The sequence below is a fragment of the Cinclus cinclus genome, chromosome 1, assembly GCF_963662255.1.
Source record: "Cinclus cinclus chromosome 1, bCinCin1.1, whole genome shotgun sequence".
Classification (NCBI taxonomy): domain Eukaryota; kingdom Metazoa; phylum Chordata; class Aves; order Passeriformes; family Cinclidae; genus Cinclus; species Cinclus cinclus.
The window spans coordinates 78,763,762-78,790,267 of NC_085046.1; the positions used below are offsets into that span (position 1 = coordinate 78,763,762).

General features: G+C 37.7%; 1 protein-coding gene across 1 annotated transcript in view; it reads right to left on the reverse strand.

Moving 5' to 3' along the window:
* The window catches only part of TRIO (trio Rho guanine nucleotide exchange factor), a 244,451-nt gene that overhangs the window by 68,698 nt on the left and 149,247 nt on the right, over positions 1-26,506 (reverse strand). The window contains exons 21-33 of the mRNA XM_062499699.1: positions 24,879-25,001; positions 21,950-22,144; positions 21,723-21,838; positions 21,114-21,180; positions 20,221-20,330; positions 19,076-19,145; positions 18,540-18,629; positions 16,550-16,642; positions 14,249-14,360; positions 12,093-12,283; positions 9,069-9,170; positions 6,775-6,917; positions 6,077-6,176 (exon numbers count right to left, since the gene is read on the reverse strand). Of these exons, the coding sequence (XP_062355683.1) occupies positions 6,077-6,176; positions 6,775-6,917; positions 9,069-9,170; positions 12,093-12,283; positions 14,249-14,360; positions 16,550-16,642; positions 18,540-18,629; positions 19,076-19,145; positions 20,221-20,330; positions 21,114-21,180; positions 21,723-21,838; positions 21,950-22,144; positions 24,879-25,001 (1,512 nt within the window). The remainder of the gene's footprint in view (positions 1-6,076; positions 6,177-6,774; positions 6,918-9,068; positions 9,171-12,092; positions 12,284-14,248; positions 14,361-16,549; positions 16,643-18,539; positions 18,630-19,075; positions 19,146-20,220; positions 20,331-21,113; positions 21,181-21,722; positions 21,839-21,949; positions 22,145-24,878; positions 25,002-26,506) is intronic.

Here is a 26,506-nt window from a genome sequence, read left to right on the forward strand (position 1 = left end):
CACAGTTAACAAGCTGAAACTTTCCAGAAACTGCATCTTGTCCTTATATTTCCTCCTAAATACCTACAGGAGCATATCTCTGGTGCTCTGTTTGCTTTCCTGACCCTTTACTTCCTACAAATAGAGATTAAGGTGCATTTTTTGTGACTGGTGCAATGGCCACATGTTTTGGTAACATAGTTGTTCTTTCTTCTCTTTCCCCTAATAAAACAAAAAAGGTAGGGTCTCAGATTCTATTTCTAAGTATTTTATATAATATTAAGCTAAAGGACAAAACAAATGAAGGCTGACAGTGGCCACATCAGATGGCCAAAGTACACAAAATTCCTAGTTTTTCAGGCAATGTGATAATCAGATATCCTAGCTGGCTGGTATTCCACTGAAATTCAATATACATACTGTACTGAAGTGTGAATGAAAGACACTTCTTGCTCAGGGCTGTTAGATCCACACCATCCACAAACAAGCACTTATGCTGTTACATGCAGCTTAGTGCAGAACTTTTCCACTACTGCTAAGACACCAAAAACAACGATTTCTGTACCCAGCACACACATATGGCACTTTGGAGAGCTGAGCAAAAAATAATTTACCAGTTTTCCTTTCCTTTGGGTTAACTTCACTTCTTTCTGCCTACTACAGTAGTTGTTAGGAAACACCTCTTTCCTTCTTTCCTCTGTTTTGTTGCTCCATTTCTCTCTGTAACACACTTTCTGAAAGCAGTTTCATCTTTCACCCTGATTAAATGCAGTTGGACAGCAGGGAGTGTCTGTGATTAAGTGCATTGCTCAACAGCTGTTGTTGGACAGCTTTGGCAAGGCTCTCTAGGCTAGCTGGAGGGAAGAGTGAGAGGCACAGCAGAAACTGGGAGACTGACTTGCACTGAAGGGAAAAGAGTTACAAACCATCAAAATCCAAATTTAGGCTGAACAAAGACTTATATACTTTATCCATCTGTCTCAAGTAGCCTTTTATGTAAATGGAATTAATCATGCATGATAAAAATAAATGATGCTATGTCTGAAACATGGAAAGTGGAGAGACAGAGACGAGATGAGACACAAAAGTCAGACAGAAAAAGAACTGCAGATTTAAAAAGGCATAAGGTTTAATTAAACAGCTTATCATGGGACACAGTGTCTTGCAGTTGCTGAAATTAATGTTAACCATATACGTTCACCTCTCTGGGGCCTTTTAATCACTGTCACTTGTAGAAAGAGAGAAGAAACCAAACGACACAAACACGTGAACACTCACTGGCTGAGGACATCCTTAGCATAGGTTTGCCGAAGTCAGAGACACCACACTAAGTCCATCTGCCACCACTACCTGCAAACATGACTGACCAGATATGTAAGAGCCTTTACATCAGGCCATATAACACCCTCTCAGGGCTTCAAATGAAATTTAATTTTCCATGGCAATTTTACATTAAGAAGAAAGAAAAGCAAAGAGAAGCTAACAAGATTTCTCAATTATTTCAAGCATGAAAATCTTTAATACCCTTTTAAAATGGAAACAAGTGTACTTTGGGAGAAAAGAAATGGGACAGCACAGAAGTTCTGTCTCAAATATTTTGGTTTGACCACAGAGCTGTACAGACTCAGTTTCCAACTCTGAAAAGAGGTGCATACTCATAGCCATGTCTGCTTTTTTACTAACATTTTTTTCTACTGATTGGGGCCTTTTCTCTTCTGGAGACTCAGCTGGCAGAACTAAATACTTTGTTGTCTCCTGCTGCTTCAGTCCTTTTTCTGTTTTTCAAAGAACTGCACACAAGCTTAAAGAAGCATGAAAATGAAATACAACTTCACATAGACAGTAATACAAAGTGTTACCAGCTGGGCACAAAAGACAGTTTCTTAAAAATAAAATATTGCTCTACTGACCACCCACAGCAGCTAGCATGATTACCTACTATTTAGGATAGCAATCTATGACAGCTCTTCTTCCAAAAGCCTCTCATGTTCTCAGATACCAAAATACTATTTTGGATTATTTCATGTTTCTACCAGATCCCTGAACAGAAGCATGAAAAAAATCTATAAGATCTACATTGTTTCCTTCAGCCTCCCTATTTAATTTCCTATGCACTGGATCAGGTTCAAAAGACAAAGCTAATAATCAGATGAGGCTGATGAAAGGCTAAATGAATGGTCCAAGAATCTCTTTTATCCGTTAACCACCTACAATGCTGGCTACACATCTACAGAATGTGAGTGGAAGGAAGGCTGTAAAAGGTGAAGGGCAAAATATTTACTGAGAAGGGAACAATAAGACCACTCATGCAGAAAACTGAGATACTTTGATGGACTAGAAATATGTCTGTCAAAAATTCTGTATTTCACTCTGGCTTCCATTATACATTCTAATGCTTCAGGATGGGCCAGTGCTATTGATGTAAATATTTAGCATGTCTTGCAATATGTTAATAAAAAAAAAGGGCCACAAAGGGATCTTAAACTACCTAGTCCACTTCATTCCCTTCCTCTAGAGCATGACCAACCACATCTGTGTGAATCCTTAACATTTACCCAAACTGTTCTCAAAGAACTCTAGTTATGGAGACTGCCCAGCCTTCACAATTACTCTGCTCTAGGGTTTCACATTTTCATACACATAAAAAGTATTATTGCAATTTTTTTAAAAAAATTAAGTCCTTTGATTTCATCCTATCCACTTAAAATATAGGTAAAAGACTGTTTAGTAACTCTGTGTGGTAGCCTTTTCCCCCACTTGAAGGTCTTAAGCTCTTCCTCCTGCCTTCTTTTTCCGTTTAGACTTGTTAGCCCCCAACTCTTTACCTTGCCCTGTAAGTTTAGTATTTCTTCCAATGGGCCACTGATTTTCCAAAATTCTTTACTCAAAATTTGACCCATTATCTAAAGTAATCCTCACAAATTCTGAGTAAAGAATGAGGACCCTGTGTCTTCAGCATCCCACTTCTACAAGCCAATTTATTGCTGCTTTCCTTGTCCTCTCAGATACATTACACAGCTAAATAATAAACAATTTGTAAGCCTCTGTAGCTTCTCAATCATCCTCTCAAAAACTGTTCAAGATTCTCACTGTTTTCATTAGTATTTAACTACGTCCACCTATTCAAACTATTTCCACCTATTCATATAAGCTCAAAGGTGTTCCTATTAAATTGCACAGTATTTTGCCAGTTAATTTTTCCCATTGCCAAGATTAGATTCTGAAATCTAATTCTGCCTTCCAACACTGTTTTCAGATGACATGAAGCTGGGAAGGATGTCAGTGTCAGCTTTATAAACATATGGTTTATTGCATCATCCCAGTCGTTACTGAAAAGCAGGATTGCAACAGTGGAATCAACAATCAAAAGTGAAAATTCTAGTCTAAAAAGCAAGGGTGGAGAAGAAAAGAGCTAATCATGAAATTATTCTCTGTTGTTATGGCAATTCCAATTATGTCAGAAAACAGGATGCAAGGAAAAAAGTTCGTCTGGACAATATTCAACCACTTGCTATCAAGGCTAAGGATTTTCAGCTCTTTCAAAATATATCTCTGATGAGGTGAGAAAGAATATTGATATTTGGATAAAGGACTTGATTCTTGATATACTCCCTGTATAACAGTTTAGTACTTCTAACCAAACCATTTAAGTTAAAAGAATGAATTGTCTGAATATATAATTGGAGGAAATAAAAGAATGGTTTTACTTGGCTGTTGATTAATGTGACATGTTTGATTTTTTTTTTGTCTTTTCATAACCTCAATAACAGATACACATGAACAGAAAAATGTTCAGCAAGAGCTTAATAAGCAATATAGCACTAAATACTTCTACTATTTAATTATTACTGGTTTTAATTGCTTGATATTTTTAATGTTTCTTCATTTGGAATCCAATCTACATTAGATATATGCTCCAAATTTGACCAAGGAGTTCCACTGCTTCCTCTGGCAAACCACATCAACAGCACTTGAAATTTGTACAACTGTTTTACTCCATTTCTGTAAGACATTCACACACACTTCAAGCTTCTAGGCTAAGATTTTAAACCCCAAGTTGACTGCAGCTAATGAATTTTAAACATCCAAAGTGAGAGATTACTTCGGACTCGGCAAAGGTGTTAAGACACCCTGCAGATTTCACTGGCCATCTTCCTGTTACTGTTCCTTAATAATTTTTATTGTGTATTTTTAAACAGATTGAAGATTTTCTCAATGTATTTAACAAACCAAAGCATTATGATAGAAACATTAAACAAAGCTGCACTGTTAATTCACACACTTTTTAGAAGTGCAATATAGTAAATTCTATCCTTGGACATGCAACACATGGCACAAGTAATTTCCAGTCATCAGCTTGTTTTTCTTGGCAAAGAAAAATTTAACAAGAATTTTATACACAAATGCAACATCTCAAGAATACTTTAAAAACAACACTACAGTCACTAAACACACTCACAATTTGTCACAAAAATACTGAAAAGCGTTCTCCATTTCTCCTTCTTTCCATTCCTCCTTCTTAAAACTTTTGTTGAACAGGTTGTTAGTAAGACTCTTCACGTCAGACTGGAAAACAATCCTGAGGGCATGCTACTTGGCCACCTTTCTCAGCAGTTCTCACATGATGCATGGAATATTAATGTGAAGGGCATCAGGAGACAACTGTGCTAGTCACCCTAGTGAACAGTGCATCACAGACAAGTGTAGAAGGGCGATGGCTCTGCATGGCAGGGATGGACTGCATCACCTCCAACCTGCATGCACACAGCCTGATGTCTCAGCCAACAACCAGGGAAATCACAGAGATCATGTCTTGCTTCTGAGGTGACCTAACTCTTCTCTTAAGAACTGTTAGCTAGCATACAAAACTCAAAGTTTTAAAATCCCTAAATAGTTAGGAATGCTACGAATGAGACAGCAAAACACAAGTCATCAAAAGAGTTCTTCTTCCTCTAACCTCTGTTTTTCTCACAGGTATCTTTAGAAGAAGCCGCTACCCAAACCACAGACAAACCTCAGTACAAATACACGAAATCTAAACATAGGCTGTTTCTGACAAATACAAGAGCAACCTAAGCACCTAATATTTCCCTCCTCCTGTCTGCTTCTCTACATGGAAAAAAATCAAACTATAGAGTTTGAGCAACATGTGAAAACAGAGGGACTCACCGAGTTCAGGTGATGATGGCAATGGTCTAAATATTATTCTGAGAACCTATTCACTTAGCTACCCTGAAGAATACTGTTTATTTATCTGTATCATTTGAATGGCTCATCAGAAAAATTTTACTCGAGGAGGTAATAGACCAGAAATCCCTAACCAAACTTCAAAGTAATTTGCCGGGCATCTTCAGTATTTTAATTTATTCTTCTCTTTGACAAACTTTTATTATCTGTCTCTACCTCCCTCCAGGGTCCTAACACTTCTCACTTGCCAAAAATCTTGTTTCAATATCAAGTAACACATACATTTCAGGAAATTTATTCTTGTTGACACTTATCTTTCTTCCACCCAGGGAAAACTCTGGCTGTGTGTCCTTATGGTATAACTCAGCCAGAACCTATAGGCAGAGATGGAGGAAACACCAGCACTAGTACAAAATGACTGTTTTGTGGGTTGCTTCTGGACAATTCCATCAGCTTTCATGCAGAAAGCAAGCATCTACTCTCTAACCCACAAACACTGGAGAGTACTCTTCCTTTACAACAGTAACCCTGTGGTAACCACCAGCCTCAAGCCAACATGTAAAGCAGATGGTGTGTTCTCAGGAAGGCTGAGATGAACATCTAGAAAAATTCTATGCATTACTATCAAGTTTTATGTGAAATAAAACTTTCACTTTAAACTGTGTCAAATCTTTGAGCAAACTGCAGAATAGAGAGAACTAAAACGGGTTCAAATTGGCACAAACAATCTCATGACTATTAGATTTAAACAATCACACCTGCTCTCCCATGGTATCAAGGTATTTTCTCTATTGCAGACTGTTATTTTAAAGAGACTGAATATTTCCATGCCTCTTCTCTGAAGGTACTAAGAACTAATCTTGTGTTCTAATTCACACTCTCAGCTCAGAGCAGTGCCTGGGAAACTTACCTTATCACTGTCTAGCGTGTTCTGGGAGGTTCGTGAAGCAATTGAAATGGTATCAGGCTGGCTGCTGCCATCTCCCTGACTGTCCAAGTCCTCACCATCTCTGCAAAGAATTAAGTTTTCATTACAAGAGCAGTACTGTGTTTGTAACGTGTTTGTTAAAGAAGTGAGACACTCCTAGTGTGGCAACAGACACCAGATTAACTGATGCAAGAATCAAATACCGAGTACTTAATACTCTGCTCTCTGCTGCAAGAGAAGAGATTCATTTGCGAGGTATACATCACGTAGAATTAAGGCAACAACCAGTGAGCCAGAAATATGGCAATGAACTCGCACAGTCACTTAGCCAAAGCTAGTAAGGAGGACACTTGGTCACACATTTCAAGTTTCATCAAAGGAAAACCAAAGACCTGAGTAACACATGCAGAATTGAAAAAATCTACAATGTACCGCTATCCTGTCCTGCAGTTCCAAATCCCTTCAGTAATGGCTCATTTACACAAGTCAGGGACTGCTCAGAGCAGAAATCTCAACAAATTCAACACTGCAGGAAACTCTATATTAACGATAAGATAAAGCTGGACAAAATTATTCTTGCTTTTGTCCAATTCACTGAAAGTCATTTAAAATTCAACACTACAGAGGAAAGAGCACTGTTGTGTATTTAGAGATCTCTGATTATCTGAAATACTGCTTACCTTCTTCCTTTCTGTTTTGTTGTTGGTGCAGTTTTGGGAATGTGGATGGGCTCTTTCAATGCCCCTTTCAGATGAATAGTCCTTTCTTGTATCACTTCCCGGATGTGCTTGATCCAGTCCTGTTTATTCTCTATACTGGATGCCTTTGATATGCAAAAGAAACAAAACCCCCACAATGAACCATTATGGCTGAGCAGATCCACACATACAGTCAGCTAATAAACACAAAGAGGAATGCATAAAGAATAACTTCGTGAAATATTTCTGAAAACCTGAACAGAGGAAAGGAAATTCTGACTGTCTTAATTTTAAACTGCCAACACTACTTTACACCTCTCAACATTATTAATATTGATAATTTAAGAAACATTTTAACCTTAATTCAGAGTTTACTTTTGTAACTTGATGACTAAAGTCCTGTAATGCATCTCATATGAGGCAGGGTGGATTGACTTACTTGGAGAATTCTAGTAATAACACCTTGAATACTGGCATTTTAAACTCACCTTACATTTTAGACCAATTCTATCTTGAAATAATAATTGCATAATCCACTACTACCAGAAAAAAAGTTAACTTTTATTGCAACACATACATTTTGTCAATACATTTCATGTATTACTCTTCCTACTTTTTGATACACAGCTTGAGGCAGAAAGCTAATTTAGGGATTGTATTTTAATTACTCCCTGCAACATATCTATTTTTTTAGAAAAAATACTTGAAATTACTTGATAACCACCTGCCCAACCTGCAATCTGATTGCCTAGTCCAATTTAACCCTGCACCTGAAATGCTACTAAATACAAATATTATTGCAGATGTAAAGAAATTATTATATATGATTTCCAAATGATACATTACTTCTCTTAATTGCTGTTTCCTGAAATAACTGGCTTCAAATATATTATAAATATTTAATATATTATAAATATATAATAAGTAGGAATTATAAAAGGATAAAGAAAATTGTAGGAACAGATGGACAGGTATGAAAAAGGATTTTGTTTTCTTTTACAAACAAAAACATTTAGGAAAAGAAGCTAAACATGACGTTTTAAAAAATCTTTTATTTAGTTTTTAATGGAATTTACTTATAATATAAATAAGGTAAGGAAGTGCTTGTCTCCAGCCTTCAAAACCAACCAAAGTCCACAAAATTGTTGAAGAGCTTGATGTATCACAGAAGATTTCTAAATATCCTATGCACTAAGTAAAGCGCACAAAAGTCATAACGCCTTAAAGTGATCTTATATAGAGAGCCCATAATTAAAACCTAAACCTAAAACTAGTCTGCTCTGACCTAGGAGGTTCATTTCAGGCTGCAAAACACTGTCTGGGAAATTATGGGAACATTAAAACTGAAAGAAAATCTAGTATGTACTAATGCTACATTTAATTTCCTTGCTTTCCTTGAGTGCTGCCAGAAAGCTAATGCAAACTTCTGTTATCCTGCAATTCACAATGAAAAAATCTGAGTATTGACATGTAAATTGGAGAGGCCATTTCTAAGTGGCATTACTGAGCATTCACTATGAATACATGTGAAATCACAAACAAGTTTAATAGTAGGTGTATTAACCTATAAATGGGAAGATGAACTTTGTTTCAGCTCAACAGAGCTCCTCAAAATATGACAAATTACCCATTAGCTGCTCATGGTACTACAAAACAGGTTCTTCAGTTGAGAAGGAGTCCCAGGTAACAAACCACCATCACAGAAAACTGATTTAGCCATTCTTCTAGCTAGGCAAAGAGCACAACTGGCACCTGCAACTTGCCCAGACAAAAACTTTATAGGCATTACGTGCACTTTCATCCAAAAGACAAGTAGCTCCAGAAAAACTTCTAGCCCACAAAAAGATATAAAAATCTTTTGCAGTGTTTGTTTTCTGCATAAAAATATGGGTCACAAAAAACAGCATTGCCAACAAGCAGCAATGACTTGAGTGTGAGAGATAACACTGATACCATCATTTCTTTGTGGCAACAGCTTCCTGTCAAGCCAATTGCTGAACTCTTAAAGCTTATGGAAGTCCATGGGATCAAATTTTCCCCTACTATGATTTGTGAAAGCAGGTTTGTCTAATCCTTCAGTAGGCTACAGAGATTCCCCTCTGCTGCCAGGCCACATCAGTCAGATATATATACACCACCACCTCTGCAAACACCTAGAAAATTATCTGTGAGCAGCTGTCCCTCTCAAAATGGGAAATCACTTCTTGTTTTCCCAACAAATATCAACAACAACTACAAGACTTGCTATAGACTAAATGTACATCTGATAAAATTACCTTGAGAACAATTTTGTTGTCTGAAGTTGGTGTCCTTCCAACCCACAGAGCAAACTTGCAGGGATCTCCTTCTACATGTTCTGTGACACCCAGTTCAGAAGTCTGAAATTAAGAAAAATTTGTTAGGACCACATAGCATTTTTTCTGAGAGGCCACTAAAAGGCATGCTAAAATTAAGCACTGCTATTTAAAGAGATTTTCAGAAGCTGAAGGCTAACTCATATGCTAGAGGGAATCCTTTATTCTGGTGGCAGTGGTGGGATCTCTTCAAAAGAGGAAGAGCTGCAAACTTAACAGTCTTTTCTATAAAGTGACAATAAAGAATAACACTTATAATCTGAATACCAAATTGCTTATTTTAGTTTTTGGACTTGACAGGAAAAGCCTTACAACTCTAAAGAAGATGCCTGGCAAAAAGTAAGTTTTGGCTTCTCTCCCCGTTCATTTCCATTGGAGAGCACTCACTATTACTGATTTTTATGCTTTCTCTCAGATAAGATATGCTTAAAAATTCTCTTGATATTTTCTAAAAGTCTGGTTTCTTTTCTGTAAAATGAGCCTTTCCAAGTGTGTTTCCTTCCCTCTGAAACATATGCAATAATTCAGAAATGCAGTTCTGGAGAATTTTGTGAGACAACTACAAGAACAATCAGTCTTTGGGAATGTTCTAATGTCAGATCTTAATAGCTAATTATCATCCAGAATGTTTCCACTTTCTGACTGGAATAACAGCTCACTCATGTGAATTGGCTTTCACTTTAAACAATTCATACAGGCTCTGTTAAAAAAATAAAATTAAAAACTAAAAAATACAACTCAAACTAAAAGAACCCTTGCTCCCCAACAGCTGCTAAGTACTCTCACATGATTAGAACCTGTATTTTTCCCCTCATACACATCATCATTAGTATATACACACTTCAACAGACAAGATGCTGTATACCCAACATCTAAGTAAAGGTACATTTTTTTTCTTGTCTCACTTGGATGCCAACTTGTTTTGTGTGTTTTTATTTTTTCTGTTTTGTTTTGGTGGTGAAAGTTTTTTTTGTTTCTTTTTATCCTTTTAAAATAATCCCATTCCAACATCTAACTTTCCACACACAACTGTCTTTGCCCAATAGGCAGTTGAGCAACACAGCTCTCTGCAAAGGACACTGGCAATGCTAAAAGTCTTCATGTGGCTCTCCAGGACAGCCTCACAGAACAGAAATCAATCTGGGTTACTGGACGCATGTAAACCACACTGAGGTGAGGAGGCTCACAGCCAGCCAGTTACTGGTGACTGGGAGAGTGTTCTGTCAAAGTAACAACCGCTTGCCTTTTTTCCTACAGCCTTCCTTAGGCATTTGCTCTTGGACACTTAAACTCTCACCAAAGGACTTCATTAACACATTTATATATATCGTGCCACTGAGCATCCTGTGCTGGGGAAATCCTGAGGGTCATCATACCCAAAGCAAAGAGAACAACCTCATTTATGTAAAGCCACCTTCCAGAAGTCACAGGATAGCTTACATAAAAGATCTTTAGCTCAAACCAATATGCATGCTTTCAACACGTGCCTTTTATAAAGAACAAACTGTAAGAGCTGCTATAATAGTAAGCTCCACTACAGGATATTTTGCCAGACAGAATATGACAGCAAAAAGAATCCTTGTATTTTAAAAATTAGTTATCATGAGAGTCTTCAAGATTTCCATCAGCTTCTCTTAAGACCTAAGGCTATTGCTAAATTCCTGATGGAGGAACTGACATGACAATTTTGCAGGACTGATTTTTCAGTTCTGTCACCTCTCCCACATAATCCCTTGGCAGATATTAATATTCTCCAGTACACTTTTATTTTGGGTTCTCAAGAGCACCAAAGAAAGGTGTGATCAACAAACAGCTGCAGCTGTGTTACCTGCAGGCTCTTTAGTATCAGGAAGGAAAGCAAGTGTTGGAAATGAAGTGACAGAATATGCAAAAAGAAGATATGGAAAAAAAAGAGGGTTTTTTCTCACCAACCTGTTTTACCAGTTTGAACACAGAAGTGGGAAGAGGGAATGAATGAATGGAAGAAAAGAAACAAGCATGGAGAAAAGAATCAGTGTTTATAGCATCTAGACTTAGTTATATATCCCAATAGGATCAATACAAGAGTAATGTTTTCTAGAGTGCAATTCTGAGAAGGGAAGCAATTTCAAGTACTTGCTCTGAACTATTTGGTATAAAAGCTAATCTTGCCTTTGATAGATGCAGAGCAAGCCATGGGAGACTGTCTTGCCATGTGGCTACCTAAATTTATGGAGTGTGAATACTGCTCTCACCCAAATCAACCAACAAGATAGGAAGGCAAGGATGTGAATTCCAGAGTCACATTTTGTGAAGCATACTTGCTAGAGATAAGAAAAGCAAGAGCTGAGTGTTTTTTGGTTTTTTGTTTGGTGGTTTTTTTTGTTTGTTTGTTTTTGGTTTATTTTTGATGGGCAGAATAACATTTCCACCTTTACAATCTTTCAGTAGACCTTAAGTACCATAATTCTATTTGCAGAACTTTATTGTAAGGCTACTGGTCTCAGCAAACATTCTGGATTGAGTTTTTCCAAAACAAGGTTCTTGCCTTCCCCAATCAGTAGGTGTAGAATATCCACGAAAACAAATCCTTAACAGCAATAGTAAACAAGAAATATGAAGGCAGCTCATCAACTCCTGCCATCCTTCTGCTCTATACAAATAAGCCTTAAAGAATCTGCAATCAACACACAATTAAGACAAAGCTAGTCCAGCCCAGTATTGATTTGCATTTGACCTGACACACCAAGACTGACATGTACCCTTCAGTAATTGCTTTGAGTCCATCCTTTCACCTCAAAAGCAAGACAAAGCACCAACGTTGCAAGATTCAGTCTATACATTCCAAGACTGTTCTTTCAGTGCTCTGTAATAGTTGTTTAAGTGTTGCACTTAAATCACCCGAACTCAGCTGAAGCCTAATTTAGATAGTTTTGTACATATGATCAGCTGTTCTCCTATACTTACAAACAGTTTGCTCTTGTAGATGTACTTGCTCCTTCCACTCGAGTCCTTTACTTCTTTACTGAAAACCAAGGACATCTCAAAAAGGAAAAGGTGCCTCTCTCTTCCCTTTCGAATCAGAGTTTTTGGGTCCCACACTTGGAAGGATTCTTGAAGGATGAGCTCTCCCTGAGATTCTATATTTTCATCAAAGCCTAAAAAGGGAGTGAAAGAGTCACTGTGAGAAGTTGGCAATACAAATAACATAGCAAGCACAACTTCTGTTCATTAAGTATATGATTTTTTTCTCCCTGATACAACTTCCAAAAGATGAGATTCCAAGAAAACAACATGAAAAACAAGACTTTATTTCAACACTGGAATATACTAAATGTAACTGCAGCTCAAATGTACTTCTAAATTTAGACATCCAACTGTTAAGAACTTAATCAACTCTTCTGGCAGTATTTTACCAACAAATGACAAATCTGTCTTTGTCAGCTTCTGGTAACCTCTTTTGTGATGAAAATGATTTCTCTTATGAGCTTTCTGTCACTGTAGAAAGTAAGCCACTTGCAAAGACAGGGCATATCAGGTTCTTCTGAGAGTGGCAAGCTCCCAAATGCCACCTTTTATGGAGATACACCTTCTCTACCATGTGGGCAATGAGCACAGAAATGTGTTCCGACTGGGGATGGAAAAACATGGCAGCTTGTAGCTGTTGGCATACAATCAGCCATGGTCATGCCAGAATTGATCCACAGTAAAGTAATTACCATCTGGATCATTAGTATTGAGACATAATGAAAAAAAGATAAAGATTGAGAATACCAAGAATTTTACTTCCATTTTAATGGTAGCACGTTCTCCCAGTTTAATACACAGCTTTAGAGTTGGAGGATAACAAAAATTCTCCACCATACTCTGAGTGCTTCCAAAACATATTTTAAATAGATACTGCTTGCTATTTCTCATGTTCTGAACAGGGCAACAGTATGGAGAGGATCAGAGGCAAGTTCCGACAGGATGTTCATTCAAAATCCACCAGAGACACAAAGAGGAAATGTGCTCACTCACTATGTTTGTCCAAGGTGGGGTGACTCAACAATGCACACCACATGATTTGTTGTAAAACCAACTTATGTAAAAGATTAGGATATTCTCCAGAGTCACATTCCCAGTGTTAAAAGATTATTACCAAAGCTGGTCAGCCTTTACACTAAGACCACCTCCTGAACAAGCATTTGGAACTGATCCTATAAACTGACCAACATCCTTACTGTTTAAAATCAAAGAACAGAGGTGATTTGGAGCATTCATACGATCAAGGATCGTATCTCAAACCAAGGCAAATTTTACAGTAACTAGCACAATACTGGAAATTCCATAACAAGCTGCATACTACTACGACAAGGCAGAGGGGAAGGAAAGGTATATTGACTAGAAGCACTTAAAAGTATTTATTCTGCAACTGTAGGGTAAGAGGGCCCTGTTTTCTTCTCAAAAAATTTAAACGTCCAAGAAAAACACTTTTATTAATAAATGTATGATTGCACCATAATAACATGATAATGTGCCAATTGCAAAACAGATTTTGGCAGGAAGTTGTCTTAAGCACATAGATGCATTACATCCAACCTCCACTGTCTGCCACGAACATGATTATGCTGGCTAAAACTTGGGCTAAATTGCCTTATGCTGACATTTTACTGCCAGAAGATAGACTTCATGTCAACCAGAAGTCTCTTATGGAACAAGCAGCAAACAGATGTGAAAAAGACAAACATCTTGGAGACAATTCTTTGATACATAAATCAGCAAAATCACCAATAATACACTTACGTGCCTCATGCAAAGAAGCTAAGGATACTGGTTAGAGAATGCAGCCAAAGCCTGCATATCTGACCTACTGCATTTTGGGTGAGTAGTGGACTACTTCATTAGCCTACATGTTTTTCAAATCTGCAGTGGCTCAACTATAGATCAAGGTGAAAGAACACTGAAAAAAATTAATAAAACTTTACCAGCTGTCCGTAATGATTATTTTATGGAATAAATTTGCATCTTATATAGCCCTGCCAAAATGGTATGAAAAATACAAACCCAGAGAAAAGAACATGCTCACAAACAAAGTTAATCTGCAGCACACAGTGAATTGGAAAGGCAACTTGAATACCTACCTTCCAGCATGCTGAGGTGCATGGCATCATTGGCTCGCTTTGGCACACTAAGCATCACCTCCAGGCCATCCTTAATCTCACCTTTACCTTCTTCACAGCATGTGAGCAGCTCCTGCAAAAGACAAGCAGAAAAAAACAACTATCACTTATTTTTACACTAATATGACAGACAACTGAAGAATAATTCTAACAAACCAAAAATCATTTTTGACACGAAATCTTTTTGAACGTCTTACTCTGCCAACCACATGACAGTATACTTTGTTTCTATCATGATCCGTTCTCCAAGGAGCAGACCAAGCTATCATTTAACCACTTCTAATTTAAACAGGTTTATCTGCTTAATAAGACATCTTTAAAAGTTATGATAAGAATAAAACTTCTTTTGATAAGCACAAACACAGATTATCAGATGCTGTGCTACATCAAGTCTGCAGCTGCTAAGTCATGAAGATGGGGGAAAGCAGGACAGCACAAAAGGACCTCTCCTGCCTCCCATGCCAGTCATTGCTCCCCTGCACCAAACACCTGCTCTGTACAACTGCTGATAAAGAGAATTTACATAATTTTATTCTAAGTATTCCATGAATGACTATTCTGTGTTCACACAGTTAAAAGCAACCTACAGACAAAACTTTTCAATACAATCAAGCATTAACTAATGGACAGAAGTTAGAGAATTTAACATTCTAAAGTGTTGTATTAGACTTTAGGGCACACAGTTCTCTGCCCATTCAACATCCCACCGATTTAACATAACAGCGCCTGAACTGATATTCAAATTTCCTCACAGCTTTTAAGCATTTGAACAGTATCAAGATAAAATGTAGGTTACGTAACCAAAAGGGCATATTATGTTCCTTCTGTTATTCAAAAGTTCTACTTCATTCATTCCCTGAGGTTAAATTCCTTTCCCCCTTTTTAAAGGGAAAGTCATGTGATTTCTGCTATTATGATCATTACATTATTTTTATTCAACTGCCAATACCACCATCACAGCAAAACACTACATGATCACACCTAAATTTTGCATGACAACTCCACAGAACAGTGACAGTAACTATGAATCTCTCAAGAGGCACAGAAGAGCAGCTTCAATACCACCTGGAAAAACAAGCAAAACTTCCAGAACTGTAAAATGTTTCAAGTTTTAGGCTCTTAATCATTCAAGTTTTAAACTCTTAATCCTACCATGATATAAGTCTCTCTCCTACTACAGGGAAAAAAAAAAGAAGAAAAAAAGGACAGATAACCCAGAAACCCAGCAACCACCAAGCAAATCCATTATATACCATGCAGCGAAGACATCTGGCTCTACAAACACTGGTGAAACCAATCCATCCCACCACTTCCATAAAGTAGCAGGCTAAAGTATATTAATATTAAAAATAATAATAATTGTTGGAATTAATACCTCAAAATTTCTGGAACAGCACAGACTACAGTATTTCTGTAATTATAACTTGACTAAGTTGCAACTCCTTGTAAGTGGAAAACAGACAATAAACTTCAGTCAAAACTGACAAATTTGTTTCCACCCAATGTAATATCCTCTAATTGAATAGTCTCTAATGTTTTTCAGAAATTTCAAAAGCAACCACACATGGCTGTTCTCAGGTTAAAAGGGGAGACACAGAACAGTTAAGAGTGCTTTTGTAGGCTGCTACAACAAAATAAGCATTGCCACCTAACAGAGACCCAGCACAGTCCAAGAACACTGCTGCTCACTTGAGAAGGCATCTGTCCACTGAGTGAAAGCTCTAACTACAGGGTTCCAAAAGTTGTGCTTATTTTAACAGTTACCACTTATTTGACACTTCCATGCAACATTACAAATAACTCTTTGTGCAACAGCTCTACTGATACACACACATATTTATGTGTCTTATAGACAGTTTATATTACAGTTTTATATATACTATATATATTATTATCTATTTTATCTATTTAGTATTTAATACCATCAGCATGGCTGGGCAAAATGTGGTATAGAAACCATTACAAAATTGGTTTTATAGCCACATAGTCATTAATTACTTTTTTACCCTGGAAATGCAAATTATGTTTTCTAAGTAAACATCAGTAGACAGGTATCTTTTTATGGTTTACAGAAATCTGGACAAAAAGTTGCTTGTTTATGCCTTCTTTCATTTTCAGTTGAAATTTTACAGCAGTATTTGCAGCTGCCCAGGATGCTGGAGTCTCGGAGAGCAGAGTAGAAAAACCCTCCTGATCACACCAAGAGCTTTGCCTTCTTATGACCAGCAGAATCCGGATGAAGAACCCGGAATTAATACTGACCTTTAAAAGAAGCTGGTATTTTGTTATCCTTTGGACAGGTTTGATAAGGTAAGAGGAGATAGAGTTGGCCAGTCCATGTCGTTGTTGTATTTCCTATGTGGAAAAAGCAAATGTTTGAGGGCTGTGAGCAGCAACATTCAGAAATAAATTGTTTTGAAGGATATGAAATAATAGACACTACCTACAAATTCTATTTTAGCAGGAAAAAAATAAAAAAACCCAGGATAACCAGATTATTACAAGCACAATTAATCAATATGCTGTGCATCTGCCTGCTCACTTGGTACAAACAGAAGATTATAACCCCAGAGAGTACCTGTGAAATGCTTCAACAAACCTAAGCACAAAGAGCAACAGTTAGGGACACAGGAAGTGTGACAACACCTTTTTTTAAAAACATAAGGTCTGTACTTTATTTGGTACTTGCAAGAGAACAACAAGCCTCACATGCCAGTGTTCCTGAAAAGAGGCAGGAGTAGCAGGAAGGCTGAGGTGGAGTTTCCTCAGCATCCCCTGCTATTTCAGTGCCAAAAGCCACAGTCAGCCTCATCCCCCACCAGAGGGAGCACCGAGTAACAGTTCCTGAATGAAGGAAAGAGGTTGCCAAGCACTTGAAAAGAAAACAGCCACTTACAAACAGAAAAAAGAATGACCTCCACGAAGCTAAAGGTGGAAAACAGAATTATCTGACAGATAAATGGGATGATTACAGGTATTATTATTTCAGGTACTGACTGGGGCTGAACTCCACTGATAGAGTCTGTCATTTACCATAGCACTGGATATATTTCAACCAAGCAATTTCAAACAGAAAGTTATGCCTCACAACCATGTGCCATCTAATGATGGTTACAGTATTAGAAATTGCCAAACTGCATACACATGCAAACACAGGATATTTTCACATGGACCACTGGTGTCATCAGTGGAAGCGCTCGAGTTCTGTGTACACAGAATTAAGTCTTCACACTTCTAATACAATTTAGGTGGAGTAGGGGATATAGTGGTAAAACAGATGGATAAAAGGAGATGGTGGCAAGAATTTATTTCTAATAGTTTTATCAGAGCCCTATATTATTTTTTAAAATGGTATTTACTAAATTTTTCATGAAATTTTTTTCTTGGTCATATCTACCTGATTTTCTGTAACTTACCTATTCTTCTTCAAGCACTGGAAACTTAGCGGAGGCTCCACAGAAAGGCTTTGCCTTACAATGTTGAGAAACCTCATTTCCTCACTGATTAGATTTTTGAGATTAACCCCTAGCACTTCAGGGATTTCCTCTACTTCCCTCTACTTGTACAAACAATTCTAAAAAAAAAAATGTGCTGTCATTACACAGCTAGTGGCTCAGCTGGGGAAAAATGGTAAAAGAGAGCACTCTAATTGAATCATCTGTTAATACATGTCCAACCAAAACTCATTGACCGTGGTCAAAATTCCTCCCTAAACCTTTTAACATATCTACATTTTTTGTTTCTTTTTTATTCAGAATATTACATGTATAGACCATGGAACCGTGTGACTGAACAAGGAGGTTCAGCCCTTCTGAGTAACAGCAGTTAACTGAATTACCACTACATGCAATTACAGTTAAAAGTGCTACAAAAAATTAACCAAGATTTCATCTCTATTACATACAACACAAAGTAAGCACATCAAAATGTTAAGATTTGCAGGATGTGCTTGTGTGAGCTGAAGAGTCACATCTTGGTTGCTGTTGCCAGAACCTGCTTCCAGTTCTGCGTCGCTCAGATATTTGACAGCGACATTTCACATCTGATTTGACAGCACTGTAACACCAACTGAGCAATGGAAGTTAACCACGTGAGATACAGGATTGATTTCTCTAAGCTGACAGCTTAATAAATTGCAGCATTATTAACAGGAAACTCGCATTTTTTTAACAAATTAGGCACTCAGCAGAACTGCAAATACGTTGAGTCAAACATCCAAGGCATGCTTTTAAGATGGACACGATGTACTTACATCAAAGTATGCTCCTGCATGTTCTAATATCAGCTGAGTGGAATCTGGCTTATTTTTACAGTAGGTAACATACATCTGGAATTTGTCTGCCTGTAGAACAAAATACAAATTTACAGAGGTTATCAGAGAGCATCACTGCTATCTCGAAGTTCTTACACCATTATCAGAGGGCTTACCTTCCCTATCAAGAACCTGAGCTGTACAGAATTACATTTCCACTCAAACTCGCAGCGTATAAATATATATCAGGCAAGTAAGACAGAAAACAACAGCTATGTATATAAAACTAGGTTATTCAAAGCTAAGACAAACCAAATCTGCACACAGGTTTAGGCAAATTACATACACTTCAAGAGCAGCTAAGGACTGGCATCTAACAGGAGTGCCAGTTTTCTCAGTTAAAGACACACACATTTTACTTAAACTTGGAGGAAGAAGTACTTTTACAAATCAAAAAGGGATCTGAGAGCAAGAATTCATCCCGTCATGCCTCCCATTCCCCTTTCTACTTCTAAACGTAAGTCTGACTTCATTACCCAAGTAACGAAGCAATGTCCGACATCTTCTGGTAACTGTTCATATTTTTCCAACTCCTTGAGAAATATACTGTGGGTAGAAAAGAAACAAATAGTACAAGGCAAATGAAACATGTTCATTACAGCAACTTGTTTGGATCTATTGTCTGTGAAAGAAAAAGAAATCAGAAAAACTTTCTGTAATACTGAATGTATGAGTTAAGGAAATAAAGGTAACCAGAATAAATAAAAATGTGTAAAAACAGTACTAATATGAAATATAATTCAGTAAAAATGCTGATGACAAGATCAGAAATTGAACCAGTGCAGTTAATACATAAGAATACGCAAAAATTTAGTAATTGCTGTTGTTCTCTATCAAGAAGGTTTCCTACTGTTTTCAGTTTCAAGAAAAGCTTTCATCTCAATTTTAAAAAACCCCAAACCTTGCTTTTTGGATACTCAAGTTCTCAAGTTAACACAAAGCATACAAAGAACTGTAAAACGGGACTCTGGAATATGCTAGGGTGTATTTTATTACTTCAAAGAGGCATAACCCAACACAAATGTGCACACAACCAGGAAAAAACAAAGAAGGAAGATTCAGAACAAGACTTCTGTACACAGATCTCCCTAGGAACCACTCCATTCAGACGAAATGGAGTGGACAAGTCTCTTCTATGCTCTGTACTCAAGTAAATGTAATGAACCTGAGGCATCTCCACAGAAGTTATGAAGAGCCAAAAAAGAGCTGGAAGCCCTACTCTTTTTCCCACTAACAGCAGCGTTTGGATGTCAGGAATGAGGGGTCTGAAAGAATGAAAGAGGCCTAATGTTTGTTCTATGTTTGTGTTTTATTGAGTTCAGTGGTTTTCATCTCTTTAGAACAACTGATAAACCTACAACAAAATTTTGGTGTATCCAAAAAATTTCTTAAATACTGAAAGATGCCCAAGACTTAAAAATACAATTCCTAACGGTGTACCTACCTCTCTGCAAAAAGCAACAGCTGAAATAATTTAGCAATGCAAGAGGAAAATATTTCTTTTTTTTTTTTTTTACGGGAAAGCATTCATTATTGATTTGCACAATATTTTCATTAGGAAATCCCTCAGATCATCATTTGGATTTAGCAGTAGTATGGAAACAGAAGATAAGTCACTCACTTGTTGTGGAACTCATAAATTTCCTGCATGTTTCCAAAGATAATGTGTTCTTTGTTTACAATACCAGGCGGGATCTCCTCGACTCCACTTGTCATTTCCCATAGATATGTCTGCCCAGAACAAAAAAAGATGTGTGAAAAGTGATGATAAACTCCCAACAGACACAGCCAGGTATCTGTAAGTATGCATTCCTGGAGAGAAAAATCAGGCAAAGATCACAAAGCAGCATCATCTTCAATTGTGACAGTGCTTGTTGTGTCAAATATACCTTGTGATTTTGACAGTGAAATACAAGTTCTAAAACTGACAATCTAACATAGTCCCTGAGACTTCATCATTTAAAATGCACAGTGTTCTTGACAACCTCTAATGCTTCAGGATATTCCTTATCAAGGTCATGTCTGCAGTCTAGAAGTTCATGCTTTGTGCAACAGCTACCACTGAACATTAGTTGCTTCAGCATAACAATTACTGGGCACTTTTCCATGGAATCTCACTGAATTTCTATTCAAAAAGTCAGCTAGTAGCAGAACATGTGATACAGATAATAAGAGAATTAGCACAAGCTCTTCCCTATTGCTAGCAAAGCAAATAAAGTAAACCCCTCCTTTTTCCCTCCTCTCTCTAAAACAAAAGCCCCACACACGATTATGAATTAGGAAAGGAACAAATACTGAAACTCAGTATCAACAAAAGCAAAACACATAGGGTGAATTCTGAAATGGCTGTTACCAGATGTAATTCTAAGTTTCTTCTTAACAGCAGTAAAATGATTTAATTTGATCCTATGATTCCAAATCAATCATGCTGAGCTGGTAAAACCAGAAAAAAACCCCCAGAAAGCAACGAATTGAATCCTGCCTTCAAAGATTAGTGAATAAAAGAAAACTCACATCCATGCATTCCCGGAGGTCTCTTACGTAAGCCTTTTCTGTCTGAATTAGCTCAGCCATAATGAACCTTAGGTGACAACAGAAAGAATAATCAAATCTCAGTCTGTTAGATCACTATGAATGTGTAATAACCAGAATACATCTTTCTCATCAGCTTTTGCTTTTCCACTGCAGCAAGAAAAATCTGAGAACTGAAATGTGAAGAAAGACAACAGAGGAAAGAAACCTAAGAGGTAACATGCCTCCATTACTAACCAGGACAAAAAGAAATGGGGAAGGATATGAATTTTTTTCTCTAACACTTTTCATTGCTACAGTAATTTAACTCTTGTCTTGCTTCCTCCCCTTACACATTTATTTCACATTATTTCTAAAAATGAAAAAAGCATGTTAAAAGAAGTCTAACAGTTTTGAAAGTTTAAGATTTTGTCATGCTCGAATTATCTGTGAGAACAAGCATGTGAATAAACGGCAATAAAAGATACTGAGTGCTATCACTTTTTTTACCATTTATATGATTTTTAAGCTGCTAGACAAGTCATGACAGTCGTTTCATTATCAGGATTGATTTATGAATTCTCATTGAGTAAGAATAAATAAATGTATTACTCTTTCCTGCGGGCAGACTTTCGTTTTTCTTCGTTAAGCTCATGAGCAGCATCACGCAGTTTCACCTCTGACCCAGGGACACTGGCTGGGATTATATCCAGCTGCAAGCTTTTGCTCTTTATTAAAGAAAGGAAGAAATAGTTAAGGAAGGAGACAGGAGAAAAAGGTAGCTAAATCAAATGCAAGTAAAGCTTGTTTGTCTGTCATCCCATTCAAATTTTTCTTACCGATTTATTGGAATCAGAGGAAATACCCAGAGCTTTCTCTAAAGAGGTCCTGTATTTCTCCATGCGCAGGGAAAAGTCTCTGTACCTCTTATCCACTGCTGTGACACATTTTTTAATCTCTGTTGCATGAGCATGCCCTTTTTCACAAAAGCCATCAGCCAGCTGTATCAACAACTTCACCCTCTCTTTGGTTTGCTATGAAAACAGGAAAATATCGAACAGTTACAAACTCTACCTGTCATGCAGGGGATCATTTTGCTTAACTGCTACTAAGTACAATTAGAGAAGGAGTTAAAGAAGCTACCTTCCTCCCCTCTCTTCCCAGAACTCCTTTAAACAGATACCATTTACTTAATAAAAATAGCACAAGATTAATCTAGGTTTCCTTGGGCTTTATTATTACATGACTACAAGCAGATAGTTTATTTTTTTTTTTAAAAACATGCTTCATATCTAACCCAGAGATTAAATTCCGCTAGGCAAGTCTTTCAGCATGGGTACTCTTGCATCAATATAAAGGCATTTTAATGCTGAAGAGGGTACTTTGCTCACTACCACTGAAGTACTGGTATTGGACCTGCCCCACAGACTCAAGAATCTACCTCCTTTAGACACCACAGAAATGCTGAGATGGAAGTAAGTCTTGTTATATGCTTTACTCTTTAATGGGTTAAGACTAAGTTCTTCAAATCTTTCCTATATTATGCTTTGTTGGCACAGAGTTGTTTGAATGAAACTAACATAAACAAGTAGTTACCACCAAATCTGTAAGTGCTTTTCCCAAATGATGAGCTGCCTAAGATTATGCGCTTTTTTTCATGTAAATCATAAATCATCCACCATGGATGAGTTTATACATCCACCTCTCTCTCATGAGTGAAGTGTACTGTCAGGGCCCTTGCTAGCAGGGAGTTAAGCAAAATAGTCAATAAAAAAATTGACTCTTACATTATTGAAAAAAATCAAGTTTGTCCTTTCTTAATTCTTTTTATTCCTTAATGGTCCCTCATCCAAGCATTTCTTTTCAGTATGGAATCAGCAAGGGCTAACATATCCTCCCAAGAGGTAGCCAAATGCCGAGGGAGTGATACAAGCAACATCCTTTTAAAAAAGGCACCAATATCATCTGCAGGCCGACAAAGGAAATAAGGAGGAGCAGTGCTGCTCTGCATACTAGAAGGAATCCAGCAAATCAATGTCTGGAGCAAAGACCAGACAGAAGAAAATCCAGGTTTGAACATCAAAAGTGATGTCTGTTCTTTCTGGATTTTCTTTTCTCTCTTCCCAACATGCCCTGACCATCTCCAAGTCTGTTCTGAAGTGATCTATCAGACAAATAAACACTTGCTTACTTTACTGGGCCTTATTATTTCGCTATGAAGGCTGGAGAGCAGTGGGAGGAACAGGTGACAGTTTGGACAGGTGGCAAAATAAAACAGAGGTAGACAAAGCTAAAAACTCAGGTACTTCAGTCATGCAATGGTTGTCTGTCTTTCACATATCAAAACTGATAAGCCTCAGGAGTGACATCTGCATCTCTGTAAAGGCCTCCAGAGATGCAGAATTACATTCTGCTGCCTGACTCAAAAAGGTCTACAGCAGAAGCACAGAATACTTTAATAAAATGAGTTACCTAACAAATAAAGCTTTAATATTTCTACTATCTTCTAATTAATAAGCTGAACATTAATACAGCTTGTTCAATTTTATATCCTAAATGAACATTCAGTAAACCACAATCATGAAGATATGAAAATGGAAATCAAAGGCCCTGAAAGGTTTGTAGGTATTGAAAACATTTTTAAGCTACCTCACGACGATTTTGTCATGAGAAATCAACAGCATATAGAGCTCATGAAGCTCCAGTAACAATGAATATCTGCTGGTTATCTTCTGGTTTATGCTACTGTCAGCAGAAATAGACAGAAAGCCACTGCAAGTAAACAGATCTTGATGGACACATCCTTGGGGGATTTTTTGATGGACAGGAGGAATTCAGTTGTTTTATTCTGTTTCAAATCTTACATAATTCAACTTGTATATCAACAATCTGGAATAGAATGCACCCTTAGCAAGTTTGTTGATGATACGAAACTGGGGAGACTGGCTGTGCTACGTCAGTGGGACCTTGATAGGCTGGAGAGTTGGGCAGATGAAACTAATGAAGGTTCAACAAGGGTAAATACAGGGTCCTGCTACATGGGGGGAATAACCCCAAGTACCAGCATGGGTTGCGTGCTGATCTGCTAGGCTTTGTGGAGAAGGAGCTGGGAGTCTTGGTGGATGAGCATGAATCCGCAGTGCCCTTGTGGCCAGGAAGGCCAACCCTATCCTGGGGTACATCAGGAAGAGAGGGGCCAGCAGGTGGAGGGAGGTGATCCTGACCCTTTCCTTGACCCTAATGAGGCCACATCTGGAGTACTGTGTTCAATTCTTGTTTTCGCAGTTCAGGAAAGACGAGGGAGAGAGGGACCAGCAGATCCACACAAAGATGGTTTGCGGTCTGGAACACCTCTCTAAGGAGGAGACAGACTGTGGGAGCTGGGCCTGTTTAGTCTGGAGAAGAGTGAGAGGGGATTTCACCAAAATACAGAGTATCTCAAAGGAGGCTCTCAGGAGGATGGTGCCAGACTCTTCAGTGATGCCCAGTGACAAGACAAGGACTAATGACCATCAACTAAAATACAAGAAGTTCTATCTCAACTGAGCAAGATCATCTTTGCACTGAGGGTAGCAGAGCACTGACAGGCTGCCCAGGAATGCCATGGAGTCTCCCTCTGTGAAGACATTTAAACCCCACTTGGACACATTCCTGTGTAATCTGCTCTTGAGGACCCTGCCTTGGCAGGGCCATTTGACTAACTGATCTCCAGAGGTTCCTTCCAACTCTAAGTATTTTGTGATTTTGTGATAATTTAAATTATTTTACCTTTGCTGTGATCTGAAATTCTTCATGTTCTTTTAATAACTCTTGAGTGTGCTGGATACTGGAACCAGTGGAAGTATGTGTGGATAAATAGAACTCTCCATTGTCATGAATCCATTCCAGAGCCTAAATAAAGCAATAATGAAGGAAAGTAAGAGAAAGGCAATATATATTTAGCAACAGAAACCATCTGTAATCAGTACACATCAAACAAACATGCAGTTTGACCACAGGTGAATTTTACTCTATGTCACTTGTGGCAGTCATCTAGTACCTCTACGATATCAAATAGGTCATAATTCTGAAATAATTCACTTAGTCTGTGAAGCAATGCTTAGAGAATTAAAAATGACATATGAATCCAAACACTTCAGGGAAGTCCACTACTGCAGGACTACAGCAGTCCACTATTAAAAGGTTCTAGCTAATTGTGTTCACAGTTTTGGAAGTATACTCCCTAGCTAAGGAAAAAGAAAAAAAAAAAACCATCACTTTTTTGGTGCCACATGGGACAGCTATACTCTGAAATATACATGTTCCAACTTGTAAAAACGTACATAAGACCACCAAACATGTAGGCAAAACACTCCAAGCAAGATTTAACTATCACTTCACTCCTTTGCTGACATGTATTCCAGCCTCACGAAGTGTGGTCTGTGCTCCTAGAAATTAAACCTGCAGCACAGAAGGAACAGTGAGATGTCTCAGTCAAACCAATTCATGTATGTATAAGTAGAAAAAACCCCCATGAACGAAGAACTGCAAACTAAGATGGTTTCCCTTCCACATCGTGACACTTCATTTGCTCACTATTACAAAAAATGCTGACACATGCAATTATCTATGCTTTATCCACATCACCTGCTGCCCTTTTAAGAACAACTCAGTGGTTGTAAGCAATCTCTGACTCCCGGAAAAAGCAAGAGTCATCTCCCACTGCTGCAAAACAGTAAAAATCTAATTGACAGCTGTTTTGCAGCTCTCAGTACAGGCTTCCTACAGCAGCAGGCAGACGGACAGGAGCTTAGAAACTTGTCGTTTCTGACAAAGCCAACAGCAAATGTTCGAAGAGTTTTATACAGCTTGCTTAGAACCACCTTATTACTAAATGCATGTGTATCTTCTGTATCATCAGGAAATACACAGAACACTTGACAAAAATTTAATACCCCAAGAGCAAAAGTAGTAGACGGCTGGTAGGTTCTCACTCTTCCCTTAAAAGGATAAACTGAAATTATGAGCGTTATCTATCCACTAGCAGGAAACCAGCAGGAACAGGAAAAAATTTATCTTGGTGGACAGTAGATATGTATGTTTCACACACACAACCTTAACTGAATCAGAAAAGGCACTGTCTGTATTATAATTCCACTAATGATTTAAGCACATTGAAGTTGTGATGAAACAATGTTGATTCCTTTATTTCCACTTCAAATGCTTTTCCTCCTTAGTGCAAAACCTGAAGTGAGTAGAAAGTCTTCAAAATTCAACACCAAATGTGAATACCAGGATGCCGTTTTCTTAGGCGCATACTAGTGCACGTGCAAGCCTGATGAGATGGGCCTATACTTTTAAAAGTTGCTGATGGAAACAAACTGACAGATCTTGGACTTCTGTCAAAAAAACAGTAT